Genomic DNA, 25,083 nt, shown 5'->3' on the forward strand with positions numbered 1-25,083 from the left:
ATGACCAAAGTCATTAATTAATTTTTAAGCCACCAAGCTGAAATGCAATACCGAAGTCCGGGCTTCGTCGAAGATTACTTGACCAAAATTTCAAGCAATTTGGTTGAAAAATGAGGGCGTGACAGTGCCGCCTCAACTTTCACGAAAAGCCGGATATGACGTCATCAAAGACATTTATCAAAAAAATGAAAAAAACGTTCGGGGATTTCATACCCAGGAACTCTCATGTCAAATTTCATAAAGATCAGTCCAGTAGTTTAGTCTGAATTGCTCCACACACACACACACACACACACACACACACACACACACGCAGACAGACACACACACGCACATACACCACGACCCTCGTCTCGATTCCCCCCTCTACGTTAAAACATTTAGTCAAAACTTGACTAAATGTAAAAAGGTACTGATCTCACTTATTTACGAAGACAACGACACTGGTGTAACACTGAATAGAATGGTTTCGATCATTGGGTCGTATTGCTGGTTCTGCTTCTATATTGATCACTGTCGTACTGAGATTTTGTTCCTTCAAGTTCCCTAACGTGTTTGAGGCTGTGAATTTTATCATGGGTGAAATTCTGTATTATAATCCTGATGTTGTGGTGGTTGCAAGCATAATTTATGAGTGGGCACGAGTCTGCAATTTGACTAGGTACATGTGTGCATATTTACGTGGGTAAAACAAGTCCACATATTTTGCATAATTGGTGGATAACCGTTCTGCAATTTCACTAGGTACAAGTCTGCATTTTTGGTGATCCACCTCTAAAAGATTTAAAAATGATTGCAATCCAAAAATATATACATATACTGTGTTTGGATTAAAAACAAGATCACAAATTGAGAAACAAAAATGTTATGCAAATTAGGTTCATTGGGCATGTGTTACCGAGACAATGTGTCAACGCTATCTGGGCTGCGAGGTTTCGGTCAACCCGTGGTTTTACTAGTCTTGGAGAAAAAATGCAGTGCACACAGCCTTTCATTCTGTGAGTTCCACAGCCACTTGACTGAATGTATTAATTTTGCTTTACGCGACTTACTTTTCGGCCAAGGCCTGGTTGTTGAGGTTGTACAATAAAGGTAGAGAGAGAATGGTTTTACCTTCGTAGTACGTAGGAAAGACGGATGTGAGATGAGTGCATACGTACGATGGATTATTGCCAACCTGTCAAAATACAGTTTGTCTGTCAGACAAGAATGCAGGCCGGCCAACACGACATTAAAAAACACGCTCGTGCACACATACATAATGCACTTACCAACACAGCCACCATCTCCCTCGTTCCCTTTCTCTGTTTTTATTCTAACCCCCCTCACCCCCCTCTTTGGCTTCTCTCTCTCTCTCTCTCTCTCTCTCTCTCTCTCTCTCTCTCTCTCTCTCAGTCTCTCTATCTCTCTCTCTCTCTCTCTCTCTCTCTCTCTCTCTCTCTCTCTCTCTCTTTTGTATGTCGGTCTCTCTCTGTCTCTATGTCGCTATGTCTCTCTGTCTCTGTCTCTGTCTCTCTCTCTCTCTCTCTTTGTCTCTTTTACCCCGAAACCAAACACGATCGGCGAATAACAGTTAAATGTATAATTCGCCTTTGCCACGCACAGCCATTTCAGGCGACGTTAAACAGCTTAAAGTCAGGGTCAGTTAGTCCAACCAGTAAAGCGATTAATTACAATATACCCGCAACATCTCCACAAGAAAACAAAACTAGCGAAAGGTTACCTGTGCACGAATGTAGCCGCGTTCTAACAACACCTTTTTCCCCTCAAGAAAGTTGACATACTCGACGCTGCTCAGCGGCTGTTTGCTTAGCACCACGAGCCCCTGTAATTTCACAAGGCACGTCATTCACTTTGAGACAGAAATTGTTGATTACGAACGTACAGTACAGATACGATTGCCAACAGATGATGCAAGGACATCATACAGTTCAGTGGAACAGCCAAGTTTGAAAAGATACATCAAAATGGGGCAAGTGTGTGTGTGGAGGGGAGGCCGGGGGGGGGGGGTGCCGAGGGAGGGGCAGAGAAAACAGCCAAGCAGTCATAAAGACACAGACAGACAGACAGACAGACAGACGGGCGGACATCCTGACTTGCTGAAGAATAAATAGATGATACATATTATACAGCAAAAGAGAACCTCGCAACTCAAGGCCACCCAGGTAAGCTATCAGGCAGACTCACGGACGGGCATGTGAACCAGACAGACAGACAGACAGACAGACAGACAGACAGAGAAGCAGGATGTCAGGTATAGAAACATACAGACCAGAACAGACAAACATATATTCAGAACTAGCACAGCAAGAAGACGAAGGAGCAGACAGAGTCATACACAATCAGTCAGACAATCATACAGAAAACAAGAAAGCAACCCAGCTAACCCGCCCGCCTACCAGCAAGCCACTTAGCCAGTCAACCAGTTCACGGTGTGTCAACTGATTCCGTTCATACACCGGATGTTTCCGTTCGTCCGCAGGAAGTTTTCGTTCATACAGCCTCATTTTTGACACTTGCTTGGGGAAAAACGTGGGGGTAAGTCGTGTGGGCAGCGCGCTTTTGTGATATTGCAAGAATAAGGTAGCAAATTGGTTGGGCTATATGTACGATAAGTACCAAGGTGCTAGTAATCCTCATGATAACACACGCGGGCCAAACGTGGCAGAATTGCCTGATGTTTTAACATTTTCTTGTTTTTCTCGCTGTATTATCGAATCTGACCCCTGATTTGCACATTATCACTAAAACCATTGCCTGTTACGACATTTTGTTTGAACAGAACTTTATAGAAACCCATGGCTTTTGTACAATCACTTGTCTTTTGAAAACACCCAGATTCCGTTCATACACCATGTTTCCGTTCGTACAAAAGTGCATGTTTCCATTCGTACGAACAGCGTTTCCGTTCGTACACATTCGTTAGATCAGAGTGAAACTGGTCCCCACTACAAGTTCTGTGTGTTCCAATGGTCGTCAGATAGCACAAAGTACGAATGCGTGTGATATTGGACCTATGTGAACCATAATTTTGTTTGTTTGTTTATTTGTTGCTTAACGTCCAGCCGACTACGCAGAGCCATATCAGGACGAGGAAGGGGGGGATGAAGGGGGCCACTTGTCAAGCGATTCCTGTTTACAAATGCACTAACCCATTACTTGTGTCCCAGCAGGCTTTAGTAAAACTAAATTAATACCTACTGGAAGATTACCAGTTTCCAGTATGTTAAAATAGGCTTAACCTATCTACTGCTGGACTTACATCAGAACACTAACAGATTAAACTATACATGAATCGCGAGACAAGCGGCAAGAGAAGAGATTTTTGGAAAAAATACAGGTGAATGAGCAAGAAGGCAGAAAAAAGAAAAGAATTCATGAAGAAAAAGAGAGCATGACAGGAAAGAGGAACCAAAAATCTACCTAACAGCAAACTAGAAAGCTCCTGCGGTTCCAAAAACAGGAGGGGCCTTTAATTTCATAACCGCAGTGCCCCACTGCGGGAATGTGAACTATAAGATGAATTGAATTTGCAAAAAAAAACCAGTTTTGTGTCCGTTCGTACTGATTTTGACGAAAAACTGTGTCCGTTCGTACCACTTTCGTGCAGTTATAGTCAGCCAAACGAGCACTCACAGGTCTGTTCATGCGGTTGTACTTTTGTGTGGCTGTGGTGCACCTGCTCCAGATCTTGGTCATCCCAGACGACGAGGCGGTGACACAAGAGCGACATTCTGGACTCAAGCTGTACAAACTGTTCTGGCAGTTCGTTGTCATACACTCTCTATGGTCGTTGGTCAGAAGGCAATTCACGGTCAGACAGCTGTCGACACAGAAGACATAGTGCTAGAGACGAAAATAGGGAGCTGGTGACAGAAAAGACAGTGTTGCTGCTGTCGACACAGAAGACAGTGACGAAAATAGGGAGGCCAAACCGTGCACTCACGCGTTGTGATTTCATGTTAATGAGATCATGTAAATGAGATCGTGTCAATCTAGTCTGAAAGGGATTTCCGCTGCTCATGCATGATGACAAATTCACCGAGACAAACGTACGTCATTCTGGGAACATTTTTGCGATGGCAGTTTTCCATGGAAGGATTTTGAGAACGTACACGTCACGCTATACTTTCTAGTGTAGGGGAAAGACTCCTAATATGGACCGGCTCCTAATATGGACCACCTCCTGTTCTGACAAACTAACGGCGCTAGAGCGCTCAAAAGAATTTCATTCGCTGTATTCACCCTCTCTGGATAACTGTCTTGCACATGTCAAAACAGTTGCACAAACACAAACCTCAAAACCGTTTGGCTTTCTCTTTTTTTTCTCACTTTTGGCAGCGTCCACTCTAAATTTGCCGCCTAAAACAGACTCGTTTCTGTCCACAACCAAAGCTGTTATCACACACACATTTTTATATTTGACAGCTAAGACCGTATTTGTTACATTTGAGCAGTGTTGATCCCAGTATTTCTACTGCAAACAATAAATAATAGCAAAATAGCAAAATATGTGTGTGTCCCCTAATATAGACCACCTTCAACAAATCGAATAAAATAAAATCTAAAGGCTATTCTCATTAATTCATTCAGAAGCTTGCTGAAAATAACTTTCCAAAAAATATATAAAATAATCTTCTTTTCGTGGTAGTTGATAGTTTCACTTATTTTCACTCTGTTTTTGATAAGCTTCTTTAGTTTCCTGGTGTGCTTCAAATAATGCTCTCATCAACCCGAACAGATCAATCTTAAACATATTTTAATTAGTCTGACTGGCACACTAAGTTGTATCATGTTATTTTGAAGCATTGGGGGCTTTTTACAGTGATTCGTGAAGGTCGCTTCACTGGTCCATATTGGGCGTCCAGGCTCCTAATATGGACCATTTGTGATTTTTTTCTGTATTTAATTTTTGCTGAATGTCTATCAAAGTTGATTCACTGTAATTAGGCCTAACGGTGAACCTAAGAGAGAAGGACGACCAACCAGAAAATGAAACGTCTTCAAAAGAGAACAAGCTAGTTATCACTGAGTATGAAACAACAAGTCGCGTAAGGCGAAATTACTACATTTAGTCAAGCTGTCGAACTCACAAAATAAAACTGAACGCACTGCATTTTTCACCAAGACAGCATACTCGTAGTTTCGTCAGTCCACCGCTCGTGGCAAAGGCAGTGAAATCGACAAGCCAGAATAGTGCGGTAATGGTCGCGCTGAGTAGGATAACACGCTTTTCTGTATCTCTATTCTTTTTAGCGTACTGAGTTTGTTTTTAATCCAAACATATCATATCTATATGTTTTTGGAATCAGGGACCGACAAGGAATAAGATGAAATTGTTTCTAAATCGATTTCGGACAATTAATTTTAATCATAATTTTCATATTTTTAATTTTCAGAGCTTGTTTTTAATCCATATATAACATATTTATATGTTTTTGGAATCAGAAAATGACAAAAAATAAGATGCAATTGCTTTGGGATCGTTTAAAACAAATGTTAATGACAAGTTTCCGATTTTTAATGACCAAATTCATTAATTATTTTTTAAGCCACCAAGCTGAAATGCAATACCAAAGTCCGGCCTTCGTCGAAGATTGCTTTGCCAAAATTTCAATCAATTTGATTGAAAAATGAGGGTGTGACAGTGCCGCCTCAACTTTTACAAAAAGCCGGATATGACGTCATCAAAGACATTTATCGGAAAAATAAAACAAGCATCCGGGGATATCATTCCCAGGAACTCTCATGTCAAATGTCATAAAGATCGGTCCAGTAGTTTAATCGCTCTACACACAGACACAGACAGACACACACACACATACACCACGACCCTCGTCTCGATTCCCCCTCTATGTTAAAACATTTAGTCAAAACTTGACTAAATGTAAAAAACCAAATTCGTTATACAGTTGGAAAGTATTTTTAATAGGCAGTTACAAGTTAGAAGCAAAGTTTGTGTAAGCTAAGTGTTGGTTCAATGTTCACATAACACCAATGTACATTTATTTTGATAGGGGGTGATTTTAAACCAATTGAAACCTGGCCGGCTGGTGTGCTGAACTGTTCAAAACCAAATTGAATATTGATTCTAAACGGAAAAGGGAGGAACAACTATTATATGGATGTCGCACATGTTGACACCTGCAGACACAACAATATTCTTTTACTATCAGTTATTGTCCATTTGTGTAATGAAAAGCATTAAGTCAGAGTAAAAAATAAAAATAAACACACACACACACAAACACATACACACTCGCAAGTAAAGTAAACCGTATGTGTATGAAGGATAAACAGATTACTACATGGCTTGCTGTGTCAAATATTGAACAAAACTAGTAGTTTCTAAACACATTTGTGATCTTTTCATAGTTTGTTTCATGGTACTTGAGTCAACATAGTAGAAGGCGTGTTTTACATACGCGCTGAGCTTGGTGATACTCCACACATTGCACGGGACAGTGTTACGTCCTGGAAGCACCAAGTCTGCCACTGTGCCAAAAAACTGAAAATGTCAAGAGAATATTTTTATTGAAAATACACCAATACACGTGATAACATAATACTAAGTCATACGACTTATAATACAACTAGTCTGTTGGAAGTCATGCAGTTCGCTCTTTTCTAAAAGCTGAAAATGCCGAGAGAGTAGTTTGAATGAAGTTGAACCATTAGCGAAAATATAGATGTGCAACATGCGATTTAATCTCTAAAGATTCCTGACGCCTTGTCGATATTGGAAAAGTGTGTGTGTGTGTGTGTGTGTGTGCGCGCGCGCGCACGTGTGTGTGTTTGTGTGTGTGTGTGCGTGTGATTGTGTGTCTGTGTGTGTGAGTGCGTGCGTGCGTGCGTGCGTGTGTGTGTGTGGTTGTGTGTGTGTGTGTGTGTGCTTGCGTATGTGCGTTTGTGTGTGTGTGTGTGTGTGTGTGTGCTTGCGTATGTGCGTTTGTGTGTGTGTGTGTGTGTGTCCCCACTCTCTGTCTGCCTGTCTGTCTCCCCCCCACCCTCTTTGTCAGGCTGCATGAAGTGTTTAAATGTCCTCACTTGCTTCTTACGGTCGCTCCTTAGTTGTCCCACGTCGCTGTGAATCGCTGAGTAGTGGTAAGGGAACTCACTCTCAAGAGACTCCACTACATTCTTCACGTCCTCCTCATACCTGAATAAACCAAAAATCAAAACCTGGACTAAATGTAAAAGCTAAATGTTGAAGTTTTAGCACACAGTCATCTGGTACCCCCGAAAATTGAGTATGATTGCCTTAATGAACTACGGGATAAAAGAAAACCCGGCCATACACATACAAGTTCACCCGTACGAAACTCAGTCTAGATAGCGCACATGTATTTGTTTGTTTGTTTGTTTGCTTAACGCCCAGCCGACCACGAAGGGCCATATCAGGGCGGTGCTGCTTTGACATATAACGTGCGCCACACACAAGACAGAAGTCGCAGCACAGGCTTCATGTCTCACCCAGTCACATTATTCTGACACCGGACCAACCAGTCCTAGCACTAACCCCATAATGCCAGACGCCAGGCGGAGCAGCCACTAGTTTGCCAATTTTAAAGTCTTAGGTATGACCCGGCCGGGGTTCGAACCCACGACCTCCCGATCACGGGGCGGACGCCTTACCACTAGGCCAACCGTGCCGGTCCAGCGCACATGTATGGCCGGGTGCAGTTGCCCATAGTCAAAGAACAAATCGCTTAAGGCGAAAATACAACATTTAGTCAAGCTGTCGTACTCACAGAATGAAACTGAACGCACTGCATTTTTTTTTCTCTCACCAAGACCGTATACTCGTAGCATCGTCAGTCCACCGCTCGTGGCAAAGGCAGTGAAATTGACTAGCCAGAATAGCGCGGTAGTGGTTGCGCTGAGCAGGATAGCACGCTTTTCTGTATCTCTGTTCTTTTTAACTTTCTGAGCTTGTTTTTAATTCAAATATATCATATCTATATGTTTTTGGAATCATGAACCAACAAGGAAGAAGATGAAATTGGTTTTAAATGGATTCCGGAAATTTAATTTGTGTCATAATTTTGATATATATTTAATTTTCAGAGCTGGTTTTTAATCCAAATATGACATATTTATATGTTTTTGGAATCAGAAAATGATGAAAAATAAGATGACATTATTTTCAGATCGTTTTATAAAAAGATAATTTTAATTACAATTTTCAGATTTTTAATGACCAAACTCATTAATTAATTTTTAAGCCTCCAAGCTGAAATGCAATACCAAAGTCCGGCCTTTGTCGAAGATTGCTTGACCAAAATTTCAATCCATTTGATCGAAAAATGAGGGCGTGACAGTGCGGCCTCAACTTTTACAAAAAGCCGGATATGACGTCATCAAAGACATTTATCAAAAAAAGAAAAAACTTCTGGTGATATCATACTCAGGAACTGTCATGTAAAGTTTAATGAAGATCGGTTCGGTAGTTTTCTCTGAATCGCCCTACAAACACACACACACACACACACATACACACACACACAGACGGACGCACATACACCACGAGCCTCGTTTCGATTCCCCGTCTATGTTAAAACATTTAGTCAAAACTTGACTAAATGTAAAAAGAAGAAGACTGCAGACTGGTCAACTGGTCAAGTTTGAGGTACGTGTACTTTGGTCCTTTGTGAGTTTCTGAAACTAAGAAGGGAAACTCCGTGTGTCTCACACATTCTCAATAGTTTAGAAAATCAGAATGCATTTCAGTTGTGGTGACTTTATTACAAACCTACTGTATGAATCAAACAACACCACGAAACTGGGGCGAGCAACTTAGGTCTGTGTGTACCTTATGCATATATTGGGGAGGGGGTAGGGGGACATATAGGCAAATTATTGGATGGATAAATGGTTGGTGAATGAATGGGTGGGTGGGTGAAGGCACGTACAGACGTCAAGATGAATGGATGGATGGATGGATGCGCATTAATAATTATTAACCCCTATTTTTCTATCTCTCCAAGTATTTATTCATCCAAATTAGCGCCATACCCTAATTAGAGCCAAGTTGTGTGATATCGAGGTTTTTGAAGTCTGTCATTTTTTTTTATCTTTGCATACTACTGCTATACATGGGTGCAAAGTTGTGTAATGTCCAGAAAAGCGGGTAAGCATTCTTTTCTCTCCCCTTTTCTGCTACTAATGTACACAATTTATAATAACTAGAGAGCAAAGCTCACATTCATCAACAAACACAACAACAAAACTCTATGAGACTCAGTGCAAGCATTTGAAAATTTAAAGGAGTAATGTTTAAATCAATACATTTTTCAGAAGTGGTACTCAGTTTTGAAAAGCCTAAGTTCAACTGAAATGCTCAATTTTGTGTCTCATTACCCGCTCAAACGGCTTTAAAAACTGCCTTTTTTCCCCTCTGAGACGAATGACACATACACCGTTCAGCATGCCATAACGTCTTTGTTAGAAAACGACTGGTGAACAAACCTTATTTTGGGTTCATGCAAATGTGTTCAGTTTTAGCTGCTCTGATTTATTGTCGATTTTAACGCAGGAAGCTTGCTATTGTGAATTTTTTTTTTTTTTTTTTTTTTTTTTTGGGGGGGGGGGTTATGTTGTGTTGTCTTTTGCACAGAATGGACACTACCTCATGTAAAATCAATCTGATTGCTGAATATGGTAGAGGAAAGGATGCCCTTTCCAGTCATGTAACTGGTTGTAAAATAAATGGTCTCATCACAAAGATTTGCACTCAAACGCATCTGCTTAGCTTTTTATGACGCATATTATATGACAAAGTACTTTATTCTATACAACGAATTTTATTCTATGTTATAAAAGGTAGGTACAGAGATCATAAACATATAATTGGATTCTATAACATCGGTACAATGTTTCGGTAATAAGGATTTACTGCTGATATTAGAGATGGTGAATAATGAAGCAATTATACCAGTGCTAAACCGTCAACTTATTTAATATACAGTTAATTTGTCTTCGGCGTAGTTCTTGTCTTGGTTTTTTTTTTAAAGCGAGGATCATCATAAATCTTTCCGTGGCTCATGACACTGTCACTGACAGCTTTATTATACATGCAATTGCTTCGAAATATAAATTGTTTTAATTCAGCTGCGAGAGTTACGAAGCTATTATTCCAAATAACATCTAAAATTATGTTTCCTGCAGATGACCTCAGAACCGTTAGGTTCTTAAGGTAGTTCGTATCCATAACACGATAAAATGCATCGGTTTGCCGACTGACTTTCAAGGCATTTGGATCTGTATGAAGAATTATCTGCCTGCAACAGCTAAAACCTCTCACTCCCCAGCACCCCCCCCCTTCCCCCCCTCCCCCCCCCAAAAAAAAATCATTTACGAAACAAAATGATAAGGAATAACAAAGCTATTTCTATACTCTTACTAGGAGGACGATAAGAAATGTGAATCTTGAGTCCAGACGCTTTTTGTAGGACAAGGGACGGCAGGTAAAAAGTAGTTATTGATTTGTTTACATTATTCTTATTTTCATTTCAACTAAACTGAGCAAAACAATTATTGCACCCATTTTCGTACCCTAACTAAAACATTTATTCCCGTGTCATTTCATTCAAACTTCATGTGCCATTACAGGCCTCACTTGGCTATATGGCACACTTTTTGGATCAAAGATTTCTGTTATAGGTATCACGTGACCGCCGCCGAAGTAAGGATACCCCCAAAATCGACCTGACAAAAACGTCCAAAAGCTACCAATTAAAAAATCGAAAAAGATTCAGAATTGGCTTAACTTAGCAACCTTTACATACAAAGAAAAAGCCAAATCAATGATCTATCCAGAACAGGTTGTTTTGTTTTGCCATCTTGCGTATCTCTTGTGTAATGTCATTAATACTGATGCAGGTGTGGAGCGCATGAGCAGTAGAAAACGAGAGGTTTTTGCGTCCATTTTGAGGGGTACCATGACAAAAAGCGCAGTAGTTCAGCAATGTCTGAATAAAAACTTTCAGGATTTTAAGTCCACATACAAAACGTACGTCCGGTAAATTTTTGCATCGTTTCATGTATTTGTTGAGATGATATGCAATCTTTCAGAAAATGTTTTAAAACGTGTCATAGGTTAGCTTACATCCAAACAATTCATGACTTTGCATGCGTACAGAAAAATGAGTGTTACAAATACTGCCAAAGTTTCATTCAAGTACAATCACTAGTTTACGTTTGCTAGTCCTGTAAACACGATCACATTTTTTGTGGATGATTGCAGTGTGACAGCGATGTTCAGTCATCTGTGACCGCAGCATGTTTTGAGAGGCACTCAGAGTTAACCGCCCTCAACAGCAATCAGCCTGAACGCTCCATTTTTTCTTATGTGTTTACATCGCTAGCAAATGTCCGTCAGTGTTCATACTCAAATAAAACTTTGGCAGTTGTTCTAAAAACCATTTGTCTGTATGCATGCAAAGTCATGAATATTTGGGATGTAAATTCACAACCCTGTGACGGGTATAAAAACATGTTGTACATAACATCTGAGTACAAACATGTCGTGATCCAAAATGTTACCCAGGGTAAGTCTCGTATGTAGACGTGAGATCCTGAAGGTTTCGAAGCAATCCATTCCGGCATTACTAAAATACAGCGCTTTTTGTCAAGATACCCCTCAAAATGGACCCACAAACCTCTCGTTTTCTACTGCTCATGAGCTCCACACCTGCATCAGTAGAAATGACATTACACAAGAGATACGCAAGATAGCAAAACAAAACAACCTGTTCTGGATAGATACTTGATTTGGCTTTCTCCTTGTATGTAAAGGTTGATAAGTTAAGCCTATTCTGAATTTTTGTCGTTTTTTTAATGGGTACCTGACGTTAGTTATCAGGTCGATTTTGGGGGTACCCTTACTTCGGCGGTGGTCACGTGATACCTATAACAGAAATCTTTGATCTGAAAAGTGTGCCTGGTAGCCAAGTGAGGGGCCTTTAATGGCATATTAAGTTTGAATGAAGTTACTCGGGATTGAATGTTTTAGTTGGGGTACGAAAATGGGTCCAATAATTATTTTGCTCAGTTTAGTTCTCACCAAAACTCTTGGAGACACATGAAGTCGACATCCGCTCCTTTCTTCTTGATGGCGGTCACAACAGGAGACCTGCGTTCGTCATACCCGTAGACAGCAGGGGTCAGGCCAGCGTTGTAGGTCAACAGAGTCGCGGCTTTGTTAGGACAATTACACGTCACTCCTGTGACCAACGCCATGGCTAGCACGGCGACGAGAGGGGTGAGCCAAACGGTTCTCATTTTGGACAAGATTGGGTTGCGACTGCGTCAAAAAGACGACAAAGATATACTAAGAGGTCATTTTTTTTCCCTAATGATAAAGTTAAAAACAGACAATTATAAAGACCTCGATGAAGACAAACAATGACAGCAAGGACAATACGTACTATGCTTAGACTTATCGGTTTCGCATTGAAACAAAAAACACGCTCATTTTACTCGAGTATGTTTGATTATCTCTCATCAAAAGGTATTTTAAATAATATAAATATAAAGGCATGTTTACGGCAAGAACTCTAACTATCCCCCTTTTCAAAGAATGAGTCACTTATGACATTTGCGTTTGCATCGCAAAGACATGTATGTTAAAGAAGAAACGTTCAAAACAGGGCTCCTTCCCTATTAAACTTTAAAATAAATAATCCTTCAAATTGATAACTAACCCGTATCCACAGTATTCAAACAACAACCTCAACTGTTTGAACTGAAACCTTACTCCAAAATATTCGAGCTAGTCCAAATTAGTTTCTATCGAGAGAAACTTGAGTTGCTTCAGTTTGGTCTGTTCATATATTCGCTCATATTTGGTTTACCCAGGTTTCAAGCGTTCTTCTACTTGACGGAGTGAAAACTTAAAATGACTCACATCATCGATCATTTCAATAGCTGCAATACAATAATAATAAAGACACACTAGTTAATGGAGACCAAAAAAGTGTTTAAATCAAATGCACAGTAATCACCCTTTTCATTTATGCTGACAGCTCTGAGGATAGTATTTCTTCTTAAAACACGGCCTACCTTGGACTTGAAGCAGAAACCTTTCCCGAACAGTACGGCGACGAAAAATTGGTACGGGAATGAAAGGGTGTGTGGTGTAATGGTGGATAGGGCGAGAGGGTGTATATGGGTGGGTGGGTGAGGATGGTGGAGAGTAACGACCTGTTTTAGTGCAAACTGAATTGTCTATTTTCATTGGAGTATGCATGAGGCAGCTATATATTAGCGTGTGTTCGTGTGTGCGTGTTTGTGTGCGTGTGTGCGTGCGTGCGTGCGTGCGTGTGCGTGCGTGCGTGCGTGTGTGTGTGTGCGTGCGTGCGTGCGTCTATCGAATACTTTACATTTTAAAGGCACACTTCTTCCTGTGAAAACAGTTCGGCGCGTCATCTCAGATCTGGGCGCGTATGCAAGACGGTACGACTGCATGTACCACGACAAGCGCCCCGAAGTTTGATAGCTCTCTGTCCGACAACTTTTGTCGTACTGCCGAATTCACAGGCATCGGACAGCCTCCCGATAGCTAGCGGGAGGATTCCCTTGTTTTCGGTTGCGCGTGCGACTGACGCAGCAGCTGAGCGGCTGAGCCCGGTCAAGGTGCGCGGTTTGCTGCGGCTGGCTGACCGTGGCTGGCTCACCCCATATCGGCGCCACGCAAACATCTTGATATGCACCAGACGCGTGGAACCGCAACGCGAGTATCACTTGCGAGACAAGAGGCTAGACACCCATTCTGTTCGCAAACTGAATGTTATCAGTTATCACATCCTTCAACAGTCAACTGCAAAATATCGTTCATGCGGAATATGAGTTTGTGCATGTATCCCGTCCCCCCAAATCGTATGTCTTACAATATTTCTTCTTTCCCCGTAACGCTGCAAACTGATGGCCGCAATCTTGAAATCAAAGTTATCGTAACGACAACAGTGCTTAGGCCACACACAAAAAATAGTCTGTTTACGGTAACCCGACCGACCCTATTTTTTTCGCGCGACCCTAGATTTTTTTTTTTGGCATTTGGGGGAGAAAAAAAATGAAAAAAAATGGAAAAAAAATCCCGACCTACCGACCCTATTTTTTGGGTCTATGTTACCGTAAACAGACTATTTTTATTTTTTTGCCTTATCGGTAGGGATAGGCACCTCTAACTTTATTGTAGGACAGTGCCTACGATACTCGCTATCGGTTCTTCGTGAATTCTACGACAGGGGGTTATCGGAAGTTTTCTGTTTTTTGTACCGACAAAACCACTGTCGTAGCCTTCTTGAATATGGGCCCAGGTCAGGCTTTTACATCATATAAGAACATTCCTTCACTTGGACACATGCCACAAAATGAACAGCTTGAGTGCCTTTCGTGCAAAGTGGAATATGTTGATGAATTAATTTCTTAAAAAGCACACTCGTGTCACGGTCTCTCTGTCGGGGGCCCCGGGTAGCTCAGGTGGTAGTTCTCTGGACTTGTGATAGAAAGGTCGCTGGTTCGATTCCGGGTCGGGACGGACACAGGTCAACTTTATGTGCAGACCCAGAGACGGTATCCATCTCCCACCCCCGTGTCACCACAGTGGCACGTAAAAGACCTCGGTCATTCTGCCATAAGTGCAGATGGCTGATACCACCTAAACACGCTTACACTTGTGTATCTCATCTAAAGTCGGGTTAAAACCCGGGAACATGCCCCTAATGGCTTTGCTGTGAGGGCGTAAAACTTGAATTTCTCCCAGTCTCTCTCTGTGTGTCTCAGACGTACACCCACACCCACACAGAAAAACAGACACACAAACACACACTTACACAGACACACGCAGAAGCGCGAGCGCCGACACACACACACACACACACGCACACACACACATATATATACACGCACGCGCGTGCGTGCGCGCGTAAAGGCATAGAAAAGAATAATCAAGTATACTTTTTTTTTATCTGAAAAATGTTCTGTTCCTTAAAAACATTCATAGAAATAAAAGATAAAAAAATTAAGAAGAAAAATTTAACAGACATAAAAGAAGGCCGAAATATTGGTTCTTTTCTCTTTTGTCTTTCTCTGTTTATTCTTAGTTGTTTTAGGCACCGGCAGGTTGCGTTTACTTGGTATAATATTAAATGCATTAATTTTTAAGAGTAGGCTTCGTTAAAAAAAAAAAGAGGTAAATTTAAGCTCTTTGTGAGCTACAGTTATTAGTTGCTTATTGTAATGGATAATCTTAAGACAATGGTAATAGTTCGTCTGAAGATTTTTCGATGAAAACTTTATTATCCGCTGAATCAGTCATGGCGTTGTGTCCCCGATAGAATCGTAGCGGTCTGCATCGGAGTTCGTGTCCGTGCTTCTACATGGGAAACTAGAGTGATCTCCCTGCTTATCGTCACTTCCGCCGGAACCCTCTTTTTCCGTGTAGGTGTTCATTGTAGCGTTTTTCAGTCCATACAGAAAGTAGACCAGCAGTCCTGTGGATATATAATACATGGTTGTAGTTCCTCACTCACCCATTCAATGAAAAAAAGGAAAGCCAAGTCATGCAGAAGAGGTCTAAGTCGACCACAAGTTGATGCATTCTCTGTGGGTGCACTTCAAGTAGGTGTTTTTCCTGTATACAGGCTGTTTGTGTTTGCACTTTTCTAGCCGGATCAACAAACTTTGGATAAAAACGTTATTTTTGAGGGTGTAGCAAAGTGTCACATGACATCCAACGAGACTCGAGAAAATCTACAGGAAATGCACCCGGGTGTATACCCTGTGCACAGGAAAAACACCAGCAGGAAGTGCACATACAGGGAATGCACCCACTGTTGGTCGACTTGGACCCCTTCTCAAGTTTCTTAGTAAATGGATACTAAAACAATTTAAAATTCCGTTCCTACACTGCAAAGACCATCAGGTTTTCTCTACAATCAAACATTCAATAAACTAACCATTTTTTGAGTCACTTGAGAAAATGTGACTCTATGTAATCGGTCAGTGTTAGTCTGTCCGGCCGGCCGTCCGGCCGGCCGTCCGTAGACACCACCTTAACGTTGGACTTTTCTCGGAAACTATCAAAGCGATCGGGCTCATATTTTGTTTAGTCGTGACCTCCAATGACCTCTACACTTTAACGATGGTTTCGTTGACCTTTGACCTTTTTCAAGGTCACAGGTCAGCGTCAAAGGAAAAATTAGACATTTTATATCTTTGACAAAGTTCATCGGATGTGATTGAAACTTTGTAGGATTATTCTTTACATCAAAGTATTTACATCTGTAGCCTTTTACGAACGTTATCAGAAAAACAAGGGAGATAACTAGCCTTTTCTGTTCGGCAACACACAACTTAACGTTGGGCTTTTCTCGGAAACTATAAAAGTGACCGGGCTCAAATTTTATGTGAACGTGACTCCCAGTGACCTCTACACTTTGACGTCTGCTTTGGTGACCTTTGACCTTTTTCAAGGTCACAGGTATGTCTTGAAGGAAAAAAATTGAAATATCATATCTCTGAAACTATTCATCGGATTTGATTCAAACTTTATAGGATTATTCTTTACATCAAATTATTTACATCTGTATTGTGTTGTGAATAGCAATTTCTTCCTGTCCATCTGATGCCTCATATAATATTCAGAACTGCGAAAGTGACTCGATCGAGCGTTTGCTCTTCTTGTTAAATTTTTATTTTATCCAGCAAAGGATAGAAATTTGGAAACACAAAGCTGCCAGGCGCAGCGAAGTATTAGCCACCAGATGTTGCCTCTGAATAATTAATTAATATAAAACCCATCCTTCTGTAAAACTAATAACTGTTAAGTTAATAACCGTTCCGGCGAGTTTCCGTCCGGCTGCAATCAAATCTACAATGGTACTTGTTTTGTAACTGACTCGGAACATATTTTAAGATGAATCGGCCAAATGTCCTATTTTGTCCTGTTTCTGCATTACTGGAACTTGAAATCTCGGCCCAGATAGAACCGATAACAAAACGCATTTATGGGGTTGTGGTTTAATTTGACTAATTTGTTTAAGTAAAAACATTGTTATAAAAAGAAGAAAACAAGAAAATAAGATCAGTTATGTGATTGTCTCATTCTTATTTGATTGAATGTACATGATAAGTCTACTAAAAGACTAAGTCGTTGTAAATGGTGACTTTTGTTTTGTTTAAAATTGAACGTTTCGAAAACTCATTGTTCTTGTATTTTGATTTTGGAACGTCAGGTGCCAGTGCCTGTTTTGGATTTCAATGGGCGGTTCTGGTGAGGTTATGCCCTTTCTTTCTTTCGGCTGGTAACAGGCGGAACTTCGCGGCAAGATCACACGAAAAAGGAAAAAAACCCGTGCATTGGTCTCAAATAGCATGTTGCTTTGGTAACAGTTCGTGCGTAAGTCGTGCATTTTATACGGTAAAAAGACAATGGTAACAGACGGAACCTCGCGGCAAGATCACAGGAGTTGTCTCGCGTTATCACCCCAGAAGCGCTCAGTGTGTTCTACACAAGGATTTTTTTTAGTCCAGCAGTATGTAAGAAATGTTAAGTCCTTTGTACTGGAAACTTGCATTCTCCCAGTAAGGTCATACATTGTACTACGTTGCAAGCCCCTGGAGCAAATTTTTGATTAGTGCTTTTGTGAACAAGAAACAATTGACAAGTGGCTCTATCCCATCTCCCCCCTTTCCCCGTCGCGATATAACCTTCGTGGTTGAAAACGACGTTAAACACCCAATAAAGAAAGAAACAAGGATTTTCATTCTCATTTTGATAACTTTATTATCCAATAGGCCTAGCTGGACAATTAATTCGGGTCGCTGGCAAAGCTGGCAGCGACAAGTGTCGCACTACCCAGGTGTGCGTGTTCAGGTGAAATCAGCTACCGGTACGTACTTAAAATGACCGACATCGTTTTGGTGCCACAGTGATGGCACGGGGATGGGATAGGGATACAAGCTCTGGGTTTGCACATGAAGTTGACCGGTGTCCGTCACTGTCCAGATTGGAACCTATGATTCGAGTATCACAAGTCCAGTGTATCTACCAACTGAGCTACCGGGCCCCGACCTTACCATATCAGCTCAGTTAATTGTAATCATTGAAAGTTTAAAAAGTTTAAAAACTCACCAATTATTAGCCAGATCCCGAAGCGTAGCCAAGTCAAGAAATTAAGTTTGAACATGAGATACGTGTTGACGAGACAAGAAAACGCCGGCACATAAGGAATACAAGGCACCTGAAATATTAGATTAGGTTTAATTAGGACACACAAACACACACACACACAAACACACACACATACGCACGCACGCACCCACACACACTCCCACACACACACACACGCACGCACCCACACACACACACACGCGCGTGCACACATGGACACAGACCATAATAAGCGTAACAAACTAAGACAAAGTTACCAACATGCCCGAAAATTGAGTTTTGTTGAGTTCTGTGGCTTGCGGTTTAGGTTTGGCTTCCTTGTGTTTATTATTCTCTTTATTTATATAGCGCCTTATCCGAAGTTCAAAGCGCTCTATGCCGTGTGAGATGGAATTTTTTACACAATATATCACGCATTCACATCGACCAGCAAACCTCAAGCCTGTTAGGTGAATGTTCACCTTTCGCGGCCTTTATTCCAAGTCACACGGGTATTTGATGGACATTTTTTGCCTATACAATTTTGCCAGGAAAGACCCTTTTGTCAATCGTGGGATCTTTAACGTGCACACCCCAATATAGTGTACACGAAGGGACCTCGGTTTTTCGTCTCATCCGAAAGACTAGCACTTGAACCCACCATCTAGGTTAGGAAAGGGGGGAGAAAATAGCGGCCCGACCCAGGGTCGAACACGCAACCTCTCGATTCCGAGCGCAAGTGCGTTACCACTCGGCCACCCAGTCCTCAAACAACAGAAGAAAACAAAGAGAAGAGGGTCGGACAGATTGGATCAAACTACCTGGAAGTTGAGTGTGGTGGTGTTCTGTGGCTGGCGGGTGATGCAGAAGAGTACCAGGAGGACCAGCACACCCAGCACTACCACCAGCAGCACACTCCACGCTTCCCGCGACTCCAGGGCATCGTCACAAAACGTCACGGCCGTGCAGAAAGCTATGATGACTACATCTGAAAGATAGAAGGGTGGTGGTGGTGGTGGTGGTTTTTTTTTTTTTTTTTTTTTTTTTACAGTGGAGCACAATAAAGTGCACAAAGAACGAAAGAGGCGGAGAAAAAAAAATGAAAAAAGAAAAAAACATCAAAGAAACATAAACCGAATACTAACTAACCATCAAACAAACTAAGCAACCAACAAAAAAAGGTAAAAAAAACCACCACAAAAACACACATAAATGGCAAGTACACATCCCAACACTCACACAAAACGCCGACACAGGACTTGGTGACGGTGGCCGTAGTGTTTGTGGGTTCACCACAGGCTGCAGGGAAAACAAGATGGCGCAGCTTGAAAGGCTCATCCTGTGCTAGTTTGCTGTCTGTTATGTCTTTCTTGTTGCTGGCGTTTGGTAAATTCTCGTCTGTTTCATACCTTGAAATGTCGACCATAAACATGAGATTGAGATCAAAACAAAACAATGTAACGTTAAACTGTACAATGACTCAATCGCCTCATACTACAGTATTGACGATAAATCAAGTTAATCTAAGAGTTAAAGCTTATCTGAGTGATCATGAGTATGTGCGTGTATCAAGCCTTTTTGAATGAGCATATCTCTTTTGATATGTTTTAATGGCCCTCCCCCAAGAAAGAATAATTATAAAATATATTTTGGAATTAGAACGATGTTTTATTATCAATCTTATTCTTATCATATTTTTTTTAAACAATTTCCCGATCCCCGTTCTTTCCTCCGGTACGGTAGGATAGGTTCCCAGTCCTCCTTCAAAGCTTTTTACAAAAAAACACTTTAATTTTGTTTTATTTAATCATATTTGACATGTCTAGTCCTTAAGAGGCAAAACGTTTAGCCTGTAGAACATGAAGATTCTTTATCGTCGCATATCTCTTGTTCCATCTTCTGTCTTTACATCCATATCTCGTTAGAGCCTATGTTATCCATCTCGTTCCTCGTCATTTAATTCAATCCTTGTCGCGGTCAAGAGAATTAACAGAGACGAGACAGGAATGCGGAACTATAGTCGTAGAAGGCAAACATTGGGAAAATGTTATCCTACAATCGGTCGAACTATAGTCAAAGTAGGCAAACACTGAAACAAATGTTATCCTACAATCGGTCAAACTATAGTCAAAGTAGGCAAACATTGGGGAAATGCTATCCTACAATCGGTCGAACTATAGTCAAAGTAGGCAAACATTGGGGAAATGCTATCCTACAATCGGTCGAACTATAGTCAAAGTAGGCAAACACTGGGAAAATGTTATCCTACAATCGGTCGAACTATAGTCAAAGTAGGCAAACATTGGGGAAATGCTATCCTACAATCGGTCGAACTATAGTCAAAGTAGGCAAACATTGGGAAAATGTTATCCTACAATCGGTCGAACTATAGTCAAAGTAGGCAAACACTGGAACAAATGTTATCCTACAATCGGTCGAACTATAGTCAAAGTAGGCAAACACTGAAACAAATGTTATCCTACAATCGGTCAAACTATAGTCAAAGTAGGCAAACACTGGGAAAATGTTGTTCTACAATCGGTCGAACTATATAGTCAAAGTAGGCAAACACTGGGAAAATGTTATCCTACAATCGGTCGAACTATAGTCAAAGTAGGCAAACATTGGGGAAATGCTATCCTACAATCGGTCGAACTATAGTCAAAGTAGGCAAACATTGGGGAAATGCTATCCTACAATCGGTCGAACTATAGTCAAAGTAGGCAAACACTGGGAAAATGTTATTCTACAATCGGTCGAACTATAGTCAAAGTAGGCAAACACTGGGAAAATGTTATCCTACAATCGGTCGAACTACAGTCAAAGTAGGCAAACACTGGGAAAATGTTATCCTACAATCGGTCAAACTATAGTCAAAGTAGGCAAACACTGGGAAAATGTTATCCTACAATCGGTCGAACTATAGTCAAAGTAGGCAAACACTGGGAAAATGTTATTCTACAATCGGTCGAACTATAGTCAAAGTAGGCAAACATTGGGAAAATGTTATCCTACAATCGGTCGTTTTCGTTTTTGTTTAAATCGCAAACAAGCTGCATGTTGTAGTTTTTTCCCCTGTATTCAAAGCCTAAATAAGTCCAAGACTGACTGAACATTCTTCCAAGATTGTATGACAGTGTACACTGCACGAACTAAACAAACTGCTGGGACTGTCTTACCTGAGAATGAGAACGCTGATGGCGACTAGCGTGTAAGCCAGCAGTGTCCCTATAGACATCATCTCTATCAGTTCCTTCATGTTGAAAATCATGGCCAGTACGCCTAAAAAACGAAAACATGTATCCCTGCACTTCGCCGTGACCATGGATGTAAGAATGTGAAGTCGCTCGATACGATTAATTGACGAAATGAATTAAATTTCCAGGGAATAAGAGATTGAAATCTGACATAGCGTATAATTCATTGAGTTGGTCAGTATTGGTATTTGCGACGGTGACCTCGATTAAACGAAGCAGAACAATTCTGCTTCCTTGCGAAAGAACTGAACTCTTTTATTCCAGAGAGAGAGAGAGAGAGAGAGAGAGAGAGAGAGAGAGAGAGAGAGAGAGAGAGAGAGAGAGAGAGAGAGAGGGAGAGAGACAGACAGACAGACAGACAGATAGAAGAAGACAGAGAAAGACACAGAGAGACAAAGACACAGAGAGAGTGACAAACAGACAGGCAGGCAAGCAAACAAACAAACAGACAGAATGACAGACAGGTAAACAGACAGATCCACACACACACAGACAGAAAAGTACCTTGGACAAAAACGAACGACAGAGATATAAAAGCAAGAGAATCATGCAGGAAAAACAAGATAAATGCCAGAGATCTAACCCCGGACGGACGGACAGACAGACAGACAGGCAGACAGACAGAGTGAAATCTACACACCCTCGAATAAACGGGAGTGTAACCACAAGAACACAATAGAAAAAGACTGAACAGTACCAGCGAATACGCCCGAGGTGACGGTGCCAATGAACGGCGTCTTGAAACGCGGGCTGATGTTAGCCATGCAACGGAATATCAGACCGTCAGAGCCCATGGCATAGAGAACTCGGGGTAGAGGGAACATACTTCCCAGTAAGCTGTAACAAAATCGCCGGCGGAAAGTCAGCAAACGAAGAGCACCGTGGTATCTATGATGGCCAAATGCATGCAAATACCGTTGAGACTAGCGCAAAGTGCCCCTACATGTGTCCCAGCTTTCTTCTTAATCCCCTTCGTTCGTGGGCTGAAACTTCCACGGTTTTTACGTGTATGACCGTTTTTACCCCGCCATTTAGGCAGCCATACGCCGCTTTGGGGGGATGACCTAGCTTTCAAGACATGGTTACATTGGTCAGAATAATTGACCAATAGACAACAAAAATTGTCTTAAACGAGGAGATACGAGTCCTCTCGTCAGATGGGCCTCGTATGACAGGTCAAACTAGAATAATAAACACTGCATAGGTATATGTACTACTTTCGATATCTCATTTTCGACGAATCTGTTGCAGGTTTCTGAAATTAAAAATGGATATCTTTACTGAAGCTGGGATGTTGCTTGACGTCGGCAGTCGGCAACATGTCAACACTTCTTTCAAATCGACAAACAAATTTGCCGTCGGGGAAAAAGTAACACCAAAGACTGCCTTAAACTTCAGTAAATTGCCGAAACGTTTATGGCCATTTGGCGATTATAATCAATCCTAGAAACACAGGGCTGATGTGCACGCGTTAGTTACCAACCGAGTGGGAGGCAGCCGCGGGGTCGGATCGATTGAAACTGAAGTTCGCATGTGATTTCAACCAATCTGAACCCGAGGCTTGCTCCTACTCGGCTGGTAACTTTCTCGCGCACATGAGCCCTGGTTCTGAGGGTGTCCCTGCATATCTACACGACTCACCTAGTAGACAGCCCGCAGATGGCTCCCACTGCAATGATGTATCGTGCCACGTCCCACCCTACGTACTGGAAGACGAAAGGCACAGGCGTGTCGACGTCGATGAGGTAGTACGGACACATGAGAGTGACCACAGCGGCCACGCTGCAGTACGACACGAAGATGATGACCAGCGCTGACACGATGCTGACCGGTATCGTCTTCCCTGGGTCCTTAGACTCTTCGCCTTCAGTAAAAAAAAAAAAAAGAGAAAAAAAAAGAAGAATTGAATGTATAAATTAGTAGTATCATCAACGTTCGCTTCCTTGGTGTCTTTGTCGTCGTCGTCGTCGTCAGCAAAAGCAACATTCATCCTTATCATCATTGTCATCCGCATCATCATCATCATCATCGTCATCCACCTTATGGTCGTCGTGGACGTCGCCATCGTTGTCGTCGTCATCATTATCATCATCTGCAGCAGCATTAGCAGCAGCATCACAGTCTTTGTCACCATCCGTGGTATATTTTTCTTCCCCTCCTTCCTGCATCATCCGCATCATCATCCTCATCCTCATCCTCATCGTCATCATCATCATCATCATCATCATCATCATCATCATCATCACAGTCTTCGTCACCATCTTCATCATCTATGATATATTTTTCTTCCCCTTCGTCTCCATCACCATTGTCAGAAGGAGAGAAATGAGCAAGTGACAGATGAATAGAGCATGGCACATTGGGGACACAGTCTTTTTTCTCCAAACGCTCGCCAATACGGACAAATAAGACAAATACGTTTTTAAACAAATTGCACGTCTTCAGCGAGGGTCCTATACGAAGCCATTGTCTAACATTCGTAATAATTTACAAGAAAATTGTCCCATAGTTTATACTTTAGCAGTTACGTCCGGTATAGAAAATGGTTTTACTTCAAAACAATGCTCGTGCACGGAGGGGTTCAAACAAGTGGGTTTGCAATTCTTTTCCGGCCTTTCACAGCCAGTCAATCGACCGTCAAGCTGAAATATAATTTCTTCCTTTCAACGACGATTTATTGAAGCGCGAACGAAAAACGCAAAAGCTATAAGCATATATTTTTTTTCCCACCTGTGGTGGCGATACAGTCGAAGCCAACGTAAGCGTAGAAGCAAGTGGCAGCCCCGGCCATCATTCCTGAGATTCCGTAGGGGAAGAATCCTCCGTCCCCTGCCCCGTGTGTTGGGATCTGTGCGAGACATTTTACTATCAGTCAACAGATGAGTGAGTGTAACGTTTTGTACCGTAATAAATCAAACGTTCCAATAACATACCTTCCTTGTCTTTTTAATTCTGTAGCACACACACTGACACACATACACATACTGTGAGACACACACACACACACACACACTGACACACATACACACACACATACACACACACTCACATACACGCACATACACTAACACACACACACACTAACACACACACATACACGCACGTACACACACTAACACACACACACACACACTAACACGCACAAACACACACACTAACACACACTGACACACTAACACGCACAAACACACACACTAACACACGCACAAACACACACACACACACTAACACACACACACACTAACACGCACACACATACACTAACACACACACACACACACACAAACACACACACTAACACAACACAAACACACACACACTAACACACACTGACACACTAACACGCACAAACACACACACTAACACACGCACAAACACACACACACACACACACAAATTACAAAATAAGAAGAGGAACACGACAGCAACCTAATGGTATTTCACAAGATTTGCACATGTATGCTTATATTATTGTTGCATTTAACGACACACTCCTTCTCGTGTAGACAGTCCGTTCACCATCTCAGATCTGGCCAGGCTTTTACATTTAGTCAAGTTTTGACTAAATGTTTTAACATAGAGGGGGAATCGAGACGAGGGTCATGGTGTATGTGTGTGTGTGTGTGTGTGTGTGCCTGTGCGTGTGTGTGTGTAGAGCGATTCAGACTGAAC

The 25,083-nt window shown here is 41.6% G+C and overlaps 2 protein-coding genes across 2 annotated transcripts in view; both read right to left on the reverse strand.

Moving 5' to 3' along the window:
* Positions 1-13,132, reverse strand: part of LOC138978317 (uncharacterized) — an 18,685-nt gene extending 5,553 nt beyond the window's left edge. Inside the window, exons 1-7 of the mRNA XM_070351021.1 lie at positions 13,063-13,132; positions 12,065-12,304; positions 7,048-7,159; positions 6,426-6,508; positions 3,637-3,823; positions 1,724-1,825; positions 1,114-1,177 (exon numbers count right to left, since the gene is read on the reverse strand). Coding sequence (XP_070207122.1) covers positions 1,114-1,177; positions 1,724-1,825; positions 3,637-3,823; positions 6,426-6,508; positions 7,048-7,159; positions 12,065-12,282 — 766 coding nt within the window. The 5' untranslated portion in view covers positions 12,283-12,304; positions 13,063-13,132. The remainder of the gene's footprint in view (positions 1-1,113; positions 1,178-1,723; positions 1,826-3,636; positions 3,824-6,425; positions 6,509-7,047; positions 7,160-12,064; positions 12,305-13,062) is intronic.
* A 1,786-nt stretch (positions 13,133-14,918) lies between these two features.
* Positions 14,919-25,083, reverse strand: part of LOC138978318 (high affinity cationic amino acid transporter 1-like) — a 44,537-nt gene continuing 34,372 nt past the window's right edge. Inside the window, exons 7-14 of the mRNA XM_070351022.1 lie at positions 24,142-24,259; positions 23,053-23,275; positions 22,109-22,248; positions 21,334-21,436; positions 19,394-19,563; positions 18,976-19,142; positions 18,137-18,245; positions 14,919-15,494 (exon numbers count right to left, since the gene is read on the reverse strand). Coding sequence (XP_070207123.1) covers positions 15,316-15,494; positions 18,137-18,245; positions 18,976-19,142; positions 19,394-19,563; positions 21,334-21,436; positions 22,109-22,248; positions 23,053-23,275; positions 24,142-24,259 — 1,209 coding nt within the window. The 3' untranslated portion in view covers positions 14,919-15,315. The remainder of the gene's footprint in view (positions 15,495-18,136; positions 18,246-18,975; positions 19,143-19,393; positions 19,564-21,333; positions 21,437-22,108; positions 22,249-23,052; positions 23,276-24,141; positions 24,260-25,083) is intronic.

This window comes from Littorina saxatilis, linkage group LG10 (genome assembly GCF_037325665.1).
Source record: "Littorina saxatilis isolate snail1 linkage group LG10, US_GU_Lsax_2.0, whole genome shotgun sequence".
Taxonomy (NCBI): domain Eukaryota; kingdom Metazoa; phylum Mollusca; class Gastropoda; order Littorinimorpha; family Littorinidae; genus Littorina; species Littorina saxatilis.